Source organism: Falco peregrinus, chromosome 4 (assembly GCF_023634155.1).
Source record: "Falco peregrinus isolate bFalPer1 chromosome 4, bFalPer1.pri, whole genome shotgun sequence".
Classification (NCBI taxonomy): Eukaryota; Metazoa; Chordata; class Aves; order Falconiformes; family Falconidae; genus Falco; species Falco peregrinus.
This window is the reverse complement of record NC_073724.1, coordinates 121,787,102-121,805,306: the sequence shown is the minus strand read 5'-3', so window position 1 is coordinate 121,805,306 and position 18,205 is coordinate 121,787,102. Positions and strand designations below refer to the sequence as shown.

Genomic DNA, 18,205 nt, shown 5'->3' with positions numbered 1-18,205 from the left:
ACAAGCAGGATCTTACTTCTGCCTGTCCCCATTGGGTTACAGATTCCCCTGGCTGAATGAGGTTGTTGAGTAATGTTTGGTTTGGGTTTTGGGGTTGTTGGTTTTTTTTTTTTTGGGGGGGGGGGGGTGAGATAAAAAAAAGAAAAAAAAAAGGTAAGGTGAGTATAATGCTGTGTTTTCCATGTAGGTGAGCAGCCAGTGGGAAGTGAGCATCCTCCATCACTCCCCACCACTCATCCCAACCCTTCTGGTTGCATTGATGCAGCTCTTTTTAGAGGTGCCAGGCTGGGGGATGAATTTGGGGTTTTTAATCACCATTTTGTGCCCAGCTTGGCTCCTGCACACACTCGTGTCCTGCAGTGGGATGAAGCTCCGTGCTCAGAGCTGCCACAGCAGCGCTGCTCCGGCGTGAGATGGATTGTCCCCAGCACTTGGCTGTGGGACAGACCAGCGCTGGACCAGTTAAGGGTCACGGTGTTGCTGCTCACCCGCAAGCCCTCCTTGTACAACCGGTGGGTCAGCACAGGCAGAGCCCCGTGGTGAGCTGTGCTCATCGTGGGACAGGCGGTGACGGAGCTCTGCCCTGTTCATTGCTGGCCAAAACCTGCCTGCAATGCCTAGAGGGTGCAGTAGTTTTTCTTACAAGTTAGTTTTTGCACAGGGATGGATGAGGACACACCTTATTTTCCAGGAACTGCAGAGCACAACGAGCAGATACGGTTTTCGTGTGCTGTCATTGCAGCGTTGTGGCTGGATCGGTGCTTTCAAGCTGGAATTCACTGCCTGAAAGCCTGAGATGAATCTTCTCACTGCACTGGATTTTCCAACCTCAAGAGGGGGAAAGCGGCTCCAAACAAGTTAAAAACATTTTGTCCAAGAGGACCAAGGTGTGGGATGCTTTATTCAACCCCTGGCTATACTGCCAACTAACCTTTGGGCACCTTCTTGGCCATTCTCCTCCCTGGCAGCTGCAGCTGGCTGGGGCACGCCTGCTTGGATGCTGCCTCTACAAGAAGGGCTTTTACCACCTGCACCTCATCTGATGCTTGGCCATCTCCTCCCCTGCTTCCGGGAGGATCTCAGACACCTCCTGGAATTCCTCCATTGGCCTCCGTTAGGGTATGCCCTGGGGCTGGATTTCCTCTTTTGCAAAACAGAGGCTGGGAAAGGCCAGGGCTGTGAGCAGAGCGATGAGAAAGCTCCTTGGCTGCGATACTTGACCTTCCCCCCCACCCCTCCGCTCACCGGCGGCCCCAGCGCTCTCGATCCCTGCACCGCAGGGACACAAAGGCAGCTACTGGGATCCAGCTCTAGCCTGACACGCGTACAAAACACGGGAGCCCCAAAAGCAAATGCACTGGCGGTCTTGAGCAACTCAAGAGCAAAGGCAGATGCGCTGGGTTTAAGCCTGGCCAGTGGCTCTTACTGTAGCCTGCAAAAAGTGCCTGAATTTCTTGCCTCTCTTTCCTCCTGTCTTGCGTCACCGGTGCAGGGAAAAGGGACAGCACCGGGGGGTCACCGGGCCCTGCTTGCACTAGCAGTTCAGGATCGTACCACTGTCAGGGCTGGGATGGAGATCAAGTGTGGCCGGTGCTCGGAGGCCCGAGTCCCGCTTCATCTTGGGGGGCAAACCCACTTTCACTCCAAGGCGTTCTCCCAGCAGCTGCGTTTGGGGTGGGATTAATCCAGCTGTGGATCCAGGGGACCCCCGCGATGCCTGTGTTGCATCTACCCCGCTGTTAACTGTTAACCAGCAGCCAGAGCTCGGGGTCCAGCCTCGTGGGGTGGGCTGTGGGCATTCAGCAGACGAAGCCCTCGTCCTCTCTGCAGGGACATGGCGGGAGGCTGCTGCAGTGGGGGGGACCCTCCGTTCCCACCTCAGCCACACCCTGGGCCCCCAGCAGCTCAAGGACACCTTTATGTTCAGATCCTGCCCCTGTGGTACCACCAACCGGAGAGACTGGGATTGTGGGAACATACCCAAGGCGACTTCAGTAATGGTCAAGGTGTTTCTCATGGCCACGAGGATTGCTTCCCGGACCTCTGCTTTTGCCTTTCAGGCAGGAAGGCTGGGCATCCTCCCACGCTGCAAGGAAGACCAGGAGGCTGCAGTGTGCCTCCCCTCCACCCTCCAGGCCCATAATCCTCCACCTCCTTTTCCTGCCCCCTCTCCCAAACGCAGGCCCATGCTTCTGCAGGAGATAGGTGAGATGGTCTTTTTTTTTTTTTTTTTTTTCTTTTTTTTACCAAGCTGGTCCAGTTTAGACATCAACTAAAGATTATTGAGCACCATTGGATCAGCTTTCTACAGCTCCAGCGCAGTGCAGTGATTCACAGAGTAACTCCTGCAGCCCACCCCGCAGACCCAGCTCAGAGGCCGTTTCCTCCATCTCCCTTGGGATAGGGCTGGCTTTCTCCGGGGCGCTGGTGACAAGCCCATGCTGCCCGGGGGCTAGCACAGCTCTTTGCCATTTACCAGCCCCAGTGTGCCGAGCTGTCCCATCCCTGCAGGTCAGTTCCCGTGGGGGCTGCATGCACCACGCCATGAGGGAGAGAGAACAGCAAGGCACTGGGACCAGGAACGGGCCAAGCCCACGCTCAGGCTCTCAGCATCCATCCAAACACGTGGGTTGATCCAGATACAGACGCAACCAGCCTCACTTCAGAGCTTCGGCTCGTTACCTCTCCCTGAGGCATGTAGGGCGTTTGCACACCATCCAGTTGTGGCTTGGCACCCCGGTAAAGCAGGGGGTGTTTCAAGATGTACAGTGTTCTTCTGTATCCCTATGAACCAGAGGGAGAACAGGACAACAAAATTCTTTGCTGCTTCTTTCTTGGTCAGCGGACCATACTGCTCATCAACCTTCCAAGGCTTTTCTAAGCAGGAGCCCTCCGCTATCTTCAGTCACCAACTGGCTCTACAAAATCTGCATCTGTGCCTCCACTGAGCAGCTCCTTGTAGGCTTTGTATTGCTCTGGAACCACCTGGGAGCTTCCCTCCCCCCTCTGCTCACTCTTCTCCAGTCTGTCCTCTGCCACAGGTCTCAGCAGGGGTCTGGACACATCCTCCACCTCAGAGCAGCAAAATAAAGGAATTCACAGCAGTCCTTTCTTACCAGTCAAGCTGATGGAGTCAGCCAGAGCCTGTCCCGCTGCGGCCAAGGTCTCTCCCGGTGGCACCAAGCCACACAGCCTCATCCCATCTCTGCTCGGCAGGACTGGGCACAGGAGAGAGAGGCCACCTCCATCCTGGTGCAGACTTTTTTTTCCCCTGATAATCCCAAGATTTTCAGGGAAATCAAGTCAAAATGCTGCCATGGTGAGCTCTAGAAGGGAGCCTTCCAGCAGACACTGCAGGGACAACGCTGGACTGATGAGTCCCTGCAGCTGGGCTACCCACCAAGCCAGCACAACCCCCTGCCACCCTGCAAAATAGGCCACCGTTTTTTGCTCTTGGTGACAATGCCATATGTATGCTTCTTGCTAGTGCTTCCTTCCTTAAATCCCTTGCAATCAGAGGAGGGTTATAACCACTGGTACCCACAGCACATGCACACAGTTCATTCACTTAGGAAATGAGTGGACTATTTCTGGACAAGCCCTGCAGTCCTGGACACTTAAAGCCCAGCCTCACCTGTGTCATGAAGAGGGATGCAGCATCTTCCTCGGCTGAGCCAGGAGGAGGCCTGGAGTCGCTTTCCCCTTCCCCCAGCACTAGCTGCTGGCTGCTGGCTGGGGTCACAGAGCTGATGGGGGTCAGTGGCTGGGCCAGACTCGGAGGTGCAGCATCTCTCGCAGCCTCCACCACAGCTGGGAGCAGAAAGGTCTTGGCAGGAGCTTCCAGCATCAGCAGCTGCTTTGTGACTTTGGGAAGATGCGACATGACCTGGGGACACACAACAGACGTCCGTGCATGCTGCCATGATTGTTGGCCTTGGGTCAGGTCCAACGGCTGGAGGCTGGTCCTTACGGGGCAGAGAGCATCAGGGCAGCCCTGGCTCTAGGGATACCCTGGCAGCATCTTCAGTCCCACAGGACCCCTCAGCCAAGACCAACGGGCAGAATTGAATCCAAAAACCCAGTGAGAAACCCTGCCTGGGGCAGCTATAAGGGGGTGATTGGACTCCCCAGCCTCATCCTGAGCAAAATACTTCAAATCCTTCCCACCCTTTTCTCCATTTCTTCCAACCCCACTGAGATCCACGTGTCCCACCAGCTCTTCCCATGCTCTCCAGCAAGCCAGTTCCTGGGCAATCCTGCCCTGAGCACTGCAGCAAGGGTTTCATCCCTCCCTTAGGCAGGAAAACCCCTGCACTCCCAAGGCACATCCCTCCTTACCTTGTGGCTGGCTTTGAGAGGGATGGAGAAGTGCCACCTCTCTGCCGCTAGGTTCTTCTGTCGGACAAGTTTAATCCCCAGATTGTGCTGGAGGAGCCAGGTCAGCAGAGGTGGCTGTTCTGGAGGAGCAGAGGTTCACCAGCGCTGCAGGCAGCTGGTGGAGAGCCCGTCCCCCGCTCCTTTGCTGGCAGCACACTGCACCAACTAACCCCAGGCCCAGCCCAGGGACCAGACTAGAAGCCACCCTGTTTTGTAGGGAGATGCTTTCGCCCTAAGGACACACACCAGACTGGGCTAGTTGGCACCAAGACCAGAGGAGCAGTCCTGACCTGTTTTCTTTACTAGCCTACACACAGCTCGTGCAGGGAGCACCACCGTTGCAATGTTCCATCTGCATCCTTCTGGCTACCTTCAAACGTCGCCCATCAACGACACAGGTACATTTGGGGATTTATCCTCTGCGCTGAGAAAGATGGACCCACTTCAGACAAGTCCTTCGTGGGATAAACACCAGTTGGGGAGCAAAATTTAGCTTGAGACTGCGCTGCCGTAGTCACAGATGGGCTGTTAACGGACTTCTATGGGGCCAGGAGCAGCAGTAGGGCACTGATTGCAAGAGCAGCGTTCATCTGCGTTGCTCATTAGAGAGCAGAAATGATTAAAGCACCTCCTTGGGGGCCAGTGTGGCAGCAGTGTCCGAACACAAAAAAGCAACGTGATCCCTGTCCCAGAGAACTAACAGCAAAGGAGGGAGAGAGCAGGAGTGCCCTGCAGAGCTGGGCTCAGACTGTACTGCTCGGGTGGTGGTAAGAGGGTTGCTGTGGAATGTCAGCTCCTTCGGGCACAGGAAGAAAGCCAGGGTAGGAGATCTGTCTCATCCACCATCTGCAAGATAAAATGGTTTACTGTTCGCTCTAAGCACTGAGTCATGCCAGAGGCTGTAGAGTTTCATCACAACCCTCCCACCAAAGCACATCCTGCCAATGCTACGGGACCCTGGCACTGGGCAGGTACGCGCAGTGAGGAGGAGGAGGAGGGACATGGCATCCCTTAACCAGAGACACCCAGCAGCTCCGCTGCCTGTGATTACAAAGGCCAGAAATGGCGCTCCTCTCCCTGCTGCATACTGCAGCCACAGGACTGGTGCCTCCATCGCTTGGAAGAGCTGCAAGGTAGGGAGGCAGGACTTTTTTCCTGCCTCTCCACCCTGTGGTCCAAACCACAGCCTAGCCAGGGCACTGCAGCCAGAAACCAGCTCACCAGTGATCTAAACTAGGGTGTCGACACATGGGATGGCAGCAAAGCTCCCTTCGCAGGTAAGCAGAGCCGCCCCAGGGGATGCCCCTTGCTGAGCAGCGGTAAGGTAACGGCACTGCCAGCTCACCCGGCTGGGAAGCAGCATGACTTAAGCCCTGGGCAGGAGCCAAAAGCACCAGGAAGAGGAGCTTAAATGTTGTTGCGTGTTACTTGTCTGCTGGGGCACACTGAGAGCCTGATGTGGCTCAGCAGACGGGTATAACAGCAAAGTCCTCGAGGAGACATCAGCATCCACCAGGCAGCTCTAGGAAAGGATCAGTCCAAGGGGAGGACAATCTTTCATACATTCTCTGATGAAATCCCCAAATCTTCAGGGGTTTAGACAAGCTGGGTGCAATTCAGCTGCCTAAATAGGTGTCCTCTCCCACCTGAGAGATCCTGGATATCTGACACGTCCCCATGGGCTGGCAGAGGGACACAAGAGCCTGGGAGAGCCTTGCGCCCTTCTGCAATGGCAGCTAAAGGCCAGGGTGTCTCCCAGGGCACTAACACCAAGCGCAGGCAGACAAACCTTTATATCTACCTGGAGCCACAGGACCTAAATCACCTTGTTGAAGGCCAGGCTGAGATACTTCAGTTCAGGAAAGGGAACACAAGTGTCCCTGTGCATGGAAGGAGCCAGCAGTCTTCAAGACAGATTGACTTCCATCCCTGGGATCAACCTTAAAGAGAGGAGGAAGAGTGTGAGCAGAGACACTGCTTCCAAGGCTTCAGTGGCAGAAGACACCTCCAGTGGCAGGATACCACCTTCCCGAGCCCAAACACAGCTATAATTTGAAGAGCTTTTGGTTCAGACCCCCCTTGGCAGCTTGCTTTGCCCTTTATGTTACTGTGGGAGCCCTCAGGGAGTCATGTCAAATGCACCAAACTCCACCATCCAGCACTGAAAACGTGCACAGGCCCGGGGGGAAGCAGCTGTGCTCTCGGGGAGTGTGCATGTGCATGCACTGTTTGTTATGCTAGAACATGCTGTGAGTGCTCAGCATCTCTGAAGCTCAGCCTCTTACTCAAGTTCTAATAAAAATCAGGGGGGTTGGCTTCAAACACCAGATTCTGAAAAGCATCACGTAAACAGATGAGGTGGAAAAGATTACAGTGCTAAGAACGAGTGAACTCCCAGCTCCTGAGCTTCAGTCCCCGCCTGAGCCGCAGAACATGCTCCCCCATGCAGGGGGCACACAGTCAGGAGCGAAGTGTGACCCAGCTTTCATTTGGAAGCAATATAAGTTTAAGCTCCAGTGTCCCTTGGTTATGGGAAAATTTGCTTCTGATCTCCCTGGTGAGAGACGATACTCACTGCGAGCCTCGCAGGCCCCCGGCATCCCAGCGGTACCCACAGGCTCATTGAAACTCAGCTGAGAGGCTTGGGGAAGGGGAATTTTAGAGCACACAGCTCCAGCTCAAACTACAGATCAGCCAAGAGTTCTTAGCGGCACCGGGCGTTCCTGAGAGCCAGAATTAAAAGCAACCTCTAAAATGAAACACAAGCAAAGTGAGGGTTTCTACATGTAGCAACTGAAGCTGGCTGGTCACCGGGCCAGCCCCAGCCATGGCAAGGCTGGAATTACCCTGGAAAAGCAAGCTAGCATCAGGCAAGAAGAACATGCCCAAGGTGAGGGAGGACCAGTCACACCACAGCAAGCTTGCTGGCAGCCCCGTCACTCTAGGTGAGGCTCACATCCCCAAACACAGTAGAAACCTTACTACTGGCCTCAGGGCAGCCAGGAACTCTTGGCAGGTAGATTTTGGTTTGCAGTCTCACCTGTGAGCACGAGGCCTTTCCCACATCATGCTGCTCTTGCCAATCCAGCACTAGAAGTTGCACTGTTGCCTGCTCCACATATACCTAACAGCAGGGACTGCTGCAGCGAGCCAGAGGACAGAAGTGCTTGGAGGAGCCCCACCGGCAGCCTCCATCACAGCCCAGTCCACACAAGAGGCATCAGGAAGCTTCTGATCCACCCTATCGTGTGGCCCAGCATGAGGTAAGGACCATCACACATTGGTAAGGACACCCCGAGGGGCGAGCTGACCTACCCCAGGAATGCAGACCTGAGCACGGGCCACCTGTTCACACAACCTTCCTGCTCTCTGCCTGTCCAGGATGCACATTAATCCACTTACTAACCTGAATTATTTCTCCAGTTTTGCCAGTTTTCCTCCCATTCAGCATGAAACGCCTCCTTTGGAGCAAGCTAGCCTGGAGAAGGCCCGGAGAGAGAAAGGCACGCTTCTATCCAGACCATGGCAGGTGTCTGCTTTCGAGTGATTCAAGTCCAGTAAGCACCCATTGCTCCCAGTAAATACAGAGGGACTGTACAGGTTTGCTGAGCTGTCTAAAATGGTCCCATATATCCCCCTCTTACCGTTTTAGTTTTGTCAGGCAGCTTCACTTACCGATGAGCAGATCCTCACCCGGACATAACGGAGCCCTCTCCCATCGAAACACCCCACGGTTTCAGTGCGGGCAGGGAGAGGCAGGCACTGCTCACCCGTCCTGCCTGGATCCCTGGCATTCCGCAGCACAACTGTCCTTTCCCCACTTCCAGCTCTGCTGGCACCTCCGTGCCCTCCTGCTGCAGTGGCCGGACGGCTGCCAGAAGCTGCTCAAGGACTTGTACCACTCTGCCCTGAAGCCGTCCAGCTCCGAGCGGAGGAAGAACTGCCTGCTCTCTGCTTGGTGCGGGCAGGGGCCAGCTGAAATCCCGTTCCTGTCCAGATTCGGCTCCCTCAGGCTATGGGAAGAGGAAATGTGTAAGAAACTCCAGGATTGCTATCTGTGCGTGCACCCGGCCACCTGTTCACCCCAGTGCCTGCAGGGCAGGGAGCTGGCCCTCGACCTGCCTCACCCCTGGGCTTCCCAGCAGCAGTGTGGAGGCAGCCGCAACACCTGCATCTCGCTGCCCCGTTCCTCCTCTCCGAATCCCAACCACAGGCACAGCTTCGGCCCACACACCAGCCTGAGGGTCACCTAGCTCTAAGCTCACGTCTTGAGAATTTAACAGACAAGGAGACATCCTGGCAGTTCATTAAATAACCCAGGGCTCTGATGAGCTGCAGTCCTACTGGGATTCCCTAACAATGTTCCACCAGCCCATGGAAGTAAAACATCACCGACGCACTTGCCCAAGGTCAGCTTAGGGAAGAGCAGAAACCCAAACTTCCGCACTCCAGCCCTGCAGTCTTATGCCTAAACCTCACCCACTCGCCCTCCTCTCCCACAAACACTGCAGAAAATGTGCCGTTTCCTCTGGGAATGCCTTGGCAGAGCCAGGGCAACAAGCCAGACCAACTCCCACCTCTAGTTCACAGCACTGGAAGCACAAGGAGAACATCAGTAGGTCTCTGCATCTGTCCCCAAACCCAGCACAGCCCAGCTGAATGGCATGTGAACAGCTCCCCTTCCTAGTCACTTGTCTCTGGCTGAATCACGAAAGCCCACATCAAACAGAAGGAGCAGATCCGCAGCCTTTCCTAGTGCTGCTGCACTGGAATAAAGGGTGGAGCTGGGTTGAAGAAGGGAAAATGAGGAAAGCAACTGCCATTTCTCAAATCAGACCTGGAGATCAGCAAACACCCAGGACAGGAGCTGAATTACCAGCCACCTGCCAGGTTTGGCCGGCTCGTGCTCTGCAGCAGGCTGTTTGCTTCTGTTCAGTCCCATCTGCAACACCAGAGAGACTAAACAGGGAAGTATCCGAGTGAATCAGAAAGATTTTGGTTTTGATTTTAAGCCTGCTACTGTGCAACAGCTGATGGAGGCAACTGCCAGCCCCCAGGAGCCAGAGCCATCTGCTGCCAAGTCCTTCCGTATCGGCAAAGAGGAGACAGGCTCACAAAGACACTCAGGTCTGACAGATGATTGTCATCCAGTGACAAGATCTCCAGAGGTGGAAACCTTAAATGAGGAGAGCTGCAGGTAGAGAGAGGCTCATTAATAATACGCTCATGCAAAGACAGGTGACAAACACATCATTTGCTCTCACTGTGGGAAGATGTATCCGCTGGGAGACTGGACTGGGGCTGTTTTCATCCTTTTAATAGAAAACCAGTGTTCTACCTCAAAAAAGTTACGTTGAATTGGTCCAAATGACCGCCTAGCTCAGCATCTCATTTCCAACAATGGCAAATAGTGGATACCTTGGCATGGCAACTGTGGCTAAGTTGTATGTGAAGGATCTAATTAACAATAAATAAATAGCTTCCTGCTCGCATGGCTCAGCCACCTGACAGGGCTGCTGCATCACTGCCCAGAGGTTCCTCTCTAGCTGCTGATGACAGCAGGTACCCAGGAGATCTGAGGCTGAGCTGGGACAACATTCCCTGCCACCCAGCACCAGCCATTAGGTTATTTTATCTTCCAGTTTGCAAGGGAAGAGCTCCGCTGCCCAGACTGACAAGCCCCAGGCCACCCACCCCCGCTGCTCACCCCCCCCCTCGCCAGCCCTGCTGCTCCATCACCCCGCCTGCCTGCGCAGCGCAGCACGCCAGCGGCTCCCCACCAAACCGACACGTCGCTTGCCATGTGCACTTACTCCCTCGAGCCTGCCAGGTCCGGAGGAAGGGACCGAAGCCTGTTGGCCATCAAGCGAAGGACTCTGAGCTGGGACAAATCTCCCAATGTCCAAATGTCCTGGGAGGACAAGTTATTGTAGGAGAGATCCAGATTCTGAAGGAAACAGAAGAAACAACGACCTGCAGCAAAAACCAGCCTCTGTTGGCTTTCCCCAGGTAGTAAATATTTACAGGAGACTTTCAGTCATGCTACTACCTGCCCTAGGGTAAGCGTCTCTGACTTGCAGGGATTTCGCTTACAGCGGTGGGACTGCGCACATTGGCAGAAGTGCCCAGAGCTGGTCCCCCACTCACACATGTGACTCACAGGACAACAGCCAGGAGAAAGCCAAGGAGCAGGCCCTGCTGGGAGTGAGGACAAGGGTTTCTAAGATACATGAACAGGAATAGCATTGCTGGGGCATTACAATAGGCTGCGTTTTCCCGGGAGGCGCTCAAAGCCCTTTTCAAATCAATTTAATATGAATTTGCAATCAGCCTTCCCAGGGCTGATTTCTCTGGGTTGTCAGCAAATGAGATCCCAGACACTGGTCACGGATGAAGCTGAGGTCCACAGGGGCATGGCAGCAAGGGTAGTTTAGGAAGGTCCCACCCTCACCTCTTGTAGCTGATAGCAGCGACAGAGCCGTTCACAGAGAGGCACACAGGGAAGGACAGGGTTAACCCTGGCCTCGTGAGCCTTGGAAATTTGGTTCCCCATCACCTGGGCACTGCCCACTGACTGGGTCAAATCCTTGAGTGAGTAACCAGCAGTGCATGGGACAAATGTGGGAGATGGTCTCCTACATTTCATGGATTTGGGGACCTTCCAAAGCCTGCAGGCAGGCGGGAAGCCAGGACTCGAGCATACAGAGCTGAGAGCTGAGCCATGAACAATTCTTAGAATAAAACAAGAAGAAAGAAACCTGTTAAGGCAAAACTTCATATCCAGCAGCAATCAGAAACCAGAGAAATCCAGACAAGGACACCTCCTCAAAGAGAGCAAACCTAGATAAAGTCAGTACAGCTGAGCTAGAGCCTGAACTCCCTATAGCAGAGACGCACTCCAAGCTGGAGGGAGAGGACAACTACAGCCATTGTACCAAGCAGCTGTGCCTGTTCTTAGGATCTACTTTGCCTCTTTTTTAAAGAAAAAACCAAACTGCCCCCTTTGCTGTGTTAGAAAGGCAGCTTATAAGCTGGGGAGACTGCAGACACCTATCTGGGGAGGAGGAGGGTGGGATGCAGAGAGGTAGAGCACAGTGTGGAGGAGGATGGGGATTCATCAGGGGCCACACAGCATCAGGGTGGTGAGGGTTGCCATGCGTGACTGACACACTGCAGGGATAGGATCCTAAAGCAAAGAGGAGACAAGAAGTCCTGTGGCAAGGGGCTGAGCACTAGGGATCTGCGAGGAGCAAGCAAGATGTGAAGGTCCTTGAGGGGCACAGCAGAAAGGACTTCCTGGAGTCACAAGGAAGCAGGAAGAGAGAAAGACCCTGCAAGTTTCAGAGAACTCACACTGCAGGGACATACATCAATGCTACATGTAGGCTTCAGCATGACGGTTGGGAGGAGATGGAGGTCTTAGATCCCCCTCATCTTACTTCCAAATGCAGGAAGTCTCCAGCAGTGCTTTTGAGATTTCTTAGTCCATTCAAGGAAAGTTCCAGTTCCCGCAGTGCTGGAAACTTCCAAAATGACTCTGCAAGGGTGGAAAAGAAAACGCTCCAGCGAGTGAGGAACAGCAGTAACAGAACAAATCACATCTTACCCAGGTCTGGAATGGGCTAAAACCAGCAAGAACAAGAGCACTAGTATTATCAGTGGGCATGTTTGAAAGAAAATGCCAGCTCAGTCAGATGACTGTCTGTACAATACACGATGCCCCACCAGCCTACTCTGGTTTGCTTTCATGCATTTGCTCTCACCCCAAATCAGATTAATCCTTGAAGCCAGTGATGGCACATTTAGCTTGTATGTTTTACTAGTTATAAAGGGATTTCCTTTTTTCTTCCTCCAATTAACTGAGCCCATGACACTGGATTTGGAATCACCTCCCAGCTCTACCATTAACCTTCTGAGCTTCTGGGACAAGTCATTTCATTTATTCCACACTTCTCTATATTAAATGGGGATTTTCTTTGTAAAGAGCTTTGTTTTCTAATAATGAAAAGGATACCACAGTGGCACACAATTGTCATTACAATAAAGACAATTAGCACCAAGATTTCAACACAGTAACAGGAAGGAAGCAATTCTGCAAAGAAGTGCTGCATGTGTACCTTGAACCTTTGTAAAGCTCTAGATCTTTGTTCAGACAAGCTAAGCTTCCCCAAGTTGAAAAGCAGCATCTATATTTTTTGGTAATGCAATCCCTTACCTAGTGTCAGCAGATTCTCAGCAGCTTTTATAAAAGCAACACAATCAAATTTCTCAAGATCATATTTAGCCTGAAAAATACAGAAGAAAATTCTGCTCCATCATGCTGCTCCAGCCCTAAATTGATTTAAAACAACGGGATGTCTGCTTTTTCAGAATGCCTAAATCATAGCATTTCCCATAATTAGTTCTTCATTTGTTTTTCTGACTACAGAGAGCAACCCTCTGAAAATACTTGTTTAACACACAGCTGCCTCAGTGATCACATCCACAAGACCTGGACTAGTGGACCCCCAAAACAAAGCCCTCGCTGCTGACCTCGCTCCCCTGTGTGTGTTGCAGGGCTCCTAGACCATCTCATTCTACATGTGACCCAGCGAACGCAGCCACCCTGTGATTTAGCACATCTGACCTTCACAGCACCAGGAAGGACCCCTAAAAAGACACTAAAAACCTATCAGCAACCTGTCACAAGTTAGTCGTGAACCCAAATAGAAGCCACTTCTCAAGCTGAATTCCTACCATAGTTGTGATAAACACCCCTAAATCCAAGGAACAGCATTTTGCAAGGGGAGGTAAGTAGGAAAGGGTCTACAATTAATGAAGACCGAATTAATTTGATTGTGAAGACACAGTCCAAAAGTTTATAGGACAAATCCTCCAAACTGTTCACAGCTGACTGGGCAGGAAAACACACCTACTTCTACCATGTGTCTTCTCTGATCTCCAGGCGCTCATGTGATAATTTGGTAAAGTTTTCAATTTTTAAGGCAATTCCATAATACTTTTTGAGTCTCTGGTACTCACAGAGACCAGATTTTGGCTGCTTACGTTCACAGAGCACAGGTCAGAGGGGTTCTTCAAACAGTGGTGCTTCGTCTAGGGAAAAAAAAAAAAAACCAACCAAAAATAAACCAAACCAAAGAAACACAAATGGTTAGTCCTACAGCAATCCTGCATGTTGTACCCTGGGACCTGAGCCCCAAAACCAGACCTCAGCTGCCCTCCCAGGTGATGGGAGGCCCCAGTGCCTTGGATCATGGGAAAGGGGGAGAAGGTGGCATGGAGATGGGGAGGGAGAGGCAGCTACAGAGTCTGTCCACCAGCAGGATCTCCCCAGCTCCACAAAGCGCCTTCAGAACATTTAGGCAATAACAGAGGAAATCTGCAGTCACCAGAAATTGTTCACCCAGGACATTGCCTTCGTTATTTTCTTCCATGGAGGTAGACTCTGGGGGCTTTCTCCTCTGCTGTGGTGTCTTCCTGGTGGTCCCCTTCTCCGTCCAAGCCCTTGGGGTAGCTCTGCCTGCCAGCATCCAGCGCCCAGACCCTAGCACGATGATGGACCAAGGCAGAGGAGATGGCAAGGTGAGCACACAACCCTCCAAAAGTGCCCTTCTCAAAGTAGCTGCAGGCTGCCTGGTGCTTCAGCCTGGCAAGTGAAATCCGTCATTTTAAAATCCCCTGTAAGGGGAAATACTGAAGTATGACATGTTCAGTGACCATGAATTGAAGATGTGGAACATTAAAGCTACAGCCAGAGTCATAGAAGAGGAGAAACATGCTACTTTATAGATGTTAATGGAGCCACAGGTTGCAGACATGGAAACATGGGCTGGAAGAGCCTTCTGGAGATCACCAGTCCAACCTCCCACCCTAAACAGGACCATCAGCAACGTTAGATCAGTCAGTCGTGGATTTGTCTAGCAATGCCACCAGCTCCCAGGGTAACCTGGCCCAGAGCTGCACCTCCTCCCAGCAAAATTCCTCCTGATATCCAGCCTAGACCTCCCCAGGTGAAGTTTTTGCTTTAGTTATGCCATCTGCCACTGTTTAAAAGTTTGTAGCTGCCTTTCAGGTAGCTGTAAGCTACAATCTCCCCCTGGACTCCTCTTGGCCAGACAAAAAACAAGCTCAGGAACCCTCAGCCTGCCCTGGAAGGTTCTGCGCTCCAGACCCCTAACCAGCGTAGTAGACCACTCTAAGCATTTCCCAGATGTGACTCTGAAGGCCCAGAGAAAAAGGAGAAGCTGTAGCTCAGAATAGCTGCTGGAGAGCCACACTGTGCTGTCCACATGCCAGCCTGAAGCTTCCCTCCTGCCGTGGAGATGGCTCCTTGACCCCTCATTTAACATGTGCCTTGGCCACCTCGCCCTCTTCATTTCAGTGCAGCTTTAAACAAATGTAAGGCTCTCTGGGTACTGTGTTAAGTTCTGTTATCAACTGTTACCTGCGTTACCAGCTGTGATGCTGATACAAGAAACCACAGCTGAATGTACCCTCTACGTGGCCCAACAACAAAGCGGATGGTGGACCTGCCCCTATGGACACGACGTTATTCTGGAGGGACACTTCACCAGCAGCACTCAAAGAAGTGTCACCTCCTTTACTTGCGACAAAATGTTCCTGGCAGGGAAGCAGTTAGTGGCATGGCTGCTTCCATCACCCATTTTATACAGTCCTGTCGTAGCCATCTTGACCGCAACATTCCTGGGGAGAGCCGGAAAGAAAAAAAATGGGTTAAAATTTTCACTGTCTCTAACATTACTTTGCTTTAAACAGCTCTTTCCAAGCATAGCCACAGATGAGGTGTCAGGCTTTAGGCGAAGGAACACTTTCAGGGACATACGAGGAGCATCACCTCCTAAAACGGAGAAGTGCATGAGGTGCCTGCAGTATGAACATTATTTTCCAGCTCAAGATGGCAAAACGCAGACACTGGTGTGTGTGTGTGTGTGTGAGTTGGACTGTGTGGACAATGACTAATGGGATTTCTGCTTCACCCCTAATTCCTTCTTCCCCTGTCACTTGTGGACACTCTGGACCTCAGAAATAAACTTCGAAGGCGCTGCATCACTCTCAACTGTGTCCCTGTAGCAGGAGATGGTCTCCCAGTGCCATCTGATGGTGTCTCCCCACTTGGACGCTGCTCTGACACACTATGGCATAGGTTGACTACAGTGTTTGCACCCAGTGCCGGTATTTGGGGTAAACGACTCCTGCAACAGGTGCATGGTGTGTGTTCATGCAGCACTGTAAGCAGGAGGGCAGCTGTGTGCTACACTGCCAGGGCACACCACGGCCACTCGGCCGGCAAGACAGCACAGGGTATAGCAGGACACCAGCCAGGGGACACCCGCACCTGCCGGTACACGCAGGAGTACACATCTACCTCTGTCTGTGCAACCCCTCACCCATGCTCCCCATGCACAGCCACTCACATGCACCCCCCTCACTCCTGACACCCCCTCACACCTGTTCCCCTACACTGACACATACAACCACTGCACAGACATGCACAGATGTATGAACACTCACACACACACCCCTCATGCAGCTCCACACATGCTGGTAGCACACCCCAACACGTAAGTCCATACACCCACACCTCCAACACATACCCCTGTAACTACAGCTCCCAACACCCACCTATAGACCCCACTACCCATGAACACCCCACAAAACCACCCGTGAACACCCTCACACACCCCACTACACACATACACCTTCCTCACACGCACACAACCACCCACAAAACGCCCTCATGCACCTCCATTCACACACACGCACATACCCTGCGCACACCCAACACATAAATACAGTCGCCTCACTACACCTCCTAAACACACCCCAGCATGGCACACAGCCCACGTCCTTCACACCCCAAAACACCCACAGCGTGCACACCCCACGCAAACACCCAGGCTCACCCTCTCAGTCCCCACATACCGCCCCCCCAGCAGACACCTGCACCCCACACAAACACCCTCCCACGCCCACCACTCACATAACACCCCACGCAGACACCCGTGGGCACCCTCCCACGCCCTGCTCGCACACCCAGACACCCCCACCCCCACCGCACCACAGGCACCCCCAACTCCTCACCCCCCCACCCCATGGCACCACGGGCACCCCCACTCCTCACATCCCACTCCCCCCGCCCATGGCACCACAGGCACCCCCAATTCCTCACCCCCCCACCCCAACCTATGGCACCACAGACAGCCCTACTCCTCACCCCCCCCACCCATGGCACCACAGACACTCCCACTCCTCACCCCCCCATGGCACCACAGGCACCTCCCACTCCTCAAACACAACCCTCAACACGCCCACCCATGGCACCAAAGACACCCCCACTCCTCACCCCCCACCCCATGGCACCACGGGCACCCCCACCCCCAATGGCACCACAGACACCCCCACCCCCACCCCCCTACCACCCCTCACCCATGGCACCACAGACAACCACTCCTCATCCCCCTCCACCCGTGGCACCACAGGCACCCCCCTCCTCACACAGCTCCCCCCCACACGCCTCACACACCCCTACCCCCACCCCCCCCACCCCCATAACACCACAGGCACCCTCATTCCTCACACTGGCGTGCGGAATTAAACTCCATAACTCGGGGTAAGTTATAAAGTGGGTGTGTTTATTGCAGCGCCAGGTGCAAGGGGGGGTCGCTCCTCCTAACTTGCACACCTAGTTGTACTCACAATGCATATTTATACAGTGAAGTTGGTTAGTTCTGCCCAAAGTCTACAGCTAACTAAATATTGGTTAGTTGCTTCCTCGCTTCAATTTGAAGGTACAGTTCATTTTAACTTTACTGGGCATGCTCCCCGAGCAGGGGTTCACTCTCTTCGGGGGGGCCACTTGAGTAGGAGGTCGGGATCTCCCCCTACCACAACTATTTTAACCTCGTGCCCTCGAGCCTTACAACTTCAGCAGTTTTTCTTTTAGCACTTAGCAAGTCCTTGTCAGAAGGCTACTGATGGACATGCTTGTGGAGCTCCTCTGCGCCTGTACTGACCGTCCCTTCTGAAGCGCTGCACAGGCCGAGCTCCAGACCTTCTCGCAGCTAATGAGGCTCCTGCCTGACTGTTGATAGTTCCTGTCATCTGTGCAACTCCTGCCTGTACAGTTTTAGGGTTTTCACTGTATTTTCTTGCATCACCCACCTCCTCTGCCCCCTCTGAGTGGCGCCGGGGACGGGGGCTCTGCTCAGCTCATGGCGGCTCCTCTCTGCCACTCCTTCGCCCGCGCTTCGCCCTGGCCCCTCAGGGGGAACAGGCCTCCTCTCCGGGGGCTGCAGGGCAATCCCCCACCTGCAGCTCCCTCCTTCCCTGCCCTCCGTGCTCGCAGGGCCCTTCCCCACATTTCTTTCCCTCACAGCTCCTTGTCTCCACGCTGTCTCACCCGACCTGAAGCAGGTTTTCCTCAGGGTTCCCCGGCTGAGGGGCTGGGCCAGGCCCTGTGGCGGGTGGCTGCTGGGCGGGACTCGCCTCACAGGATCCCCTCACAAGATCCCCTCACAGGATCCCATCGCAAGGACTCACCTCGCAGGATCCCCTCGCAGGGACACCTCACAGGAAGCCCTCGCAGAATCCCCTCGTAGGATCCTCTCACAGGGACTGAAACAGAACAAGGTCTTAAAAAAAAAAGATTAGTCAGGATGAGTTTGGTACAATGTTCTGGGTGATGCTCTGTTTGTGTAGAGAAAGGAATGTACTCTGAATAATTAGAAAAGGTTCCGCTGAATGTACTCTGAATAATTAGAAAAGATAAGTTGGGCACCATAAGGAGACCATCAAGTCAGGAAATCAT

General features: G+C 53.4%; 1 protein-coding gene across 1 annotated transcript; it reads right to left on the bottom strand.

Moving 5' to 3' along the window:
- Positions 1-149: 149 nt before the first annotated feature.
- XRRA1 (X-ray radiation resistance associated 1) lies at positions 150-15,399 on the bottom strand. Its single transcript, XM_027776880.2, is given in 23 exon segments — positions 150-1,045; positions 1,048-1,116; positions 1,119-1,160; positions 1,981-2,086; positions 2,683-2,784; positions 3,635-3,886; positions 4,339-4,457; positions 4,879-4,882; positions 5,135-5,196; positions 5,199-5,223; positions 6,203-6,275; positions 6,277-6,317; positions 7,092-7,126; positions 8,148-8,180; positions 8,183-8,245; positions 8,248-8,393; positions 9,473-9,568; positions 10,191-10,324; positions 11,817-11,914; positions 12,593-12,662; positions 13,399-13,470; positions 13,767-13,989; positions 14,989-15,399. Coding segments are annotated over 23 exon segments (2,250 nt in total). The 5' UTR covers positions 15,255-15,399; the 3' UTR covers positions 150-926.
- Positions 15,400-18,205: the final 2,806 nt, after the last annotated feature.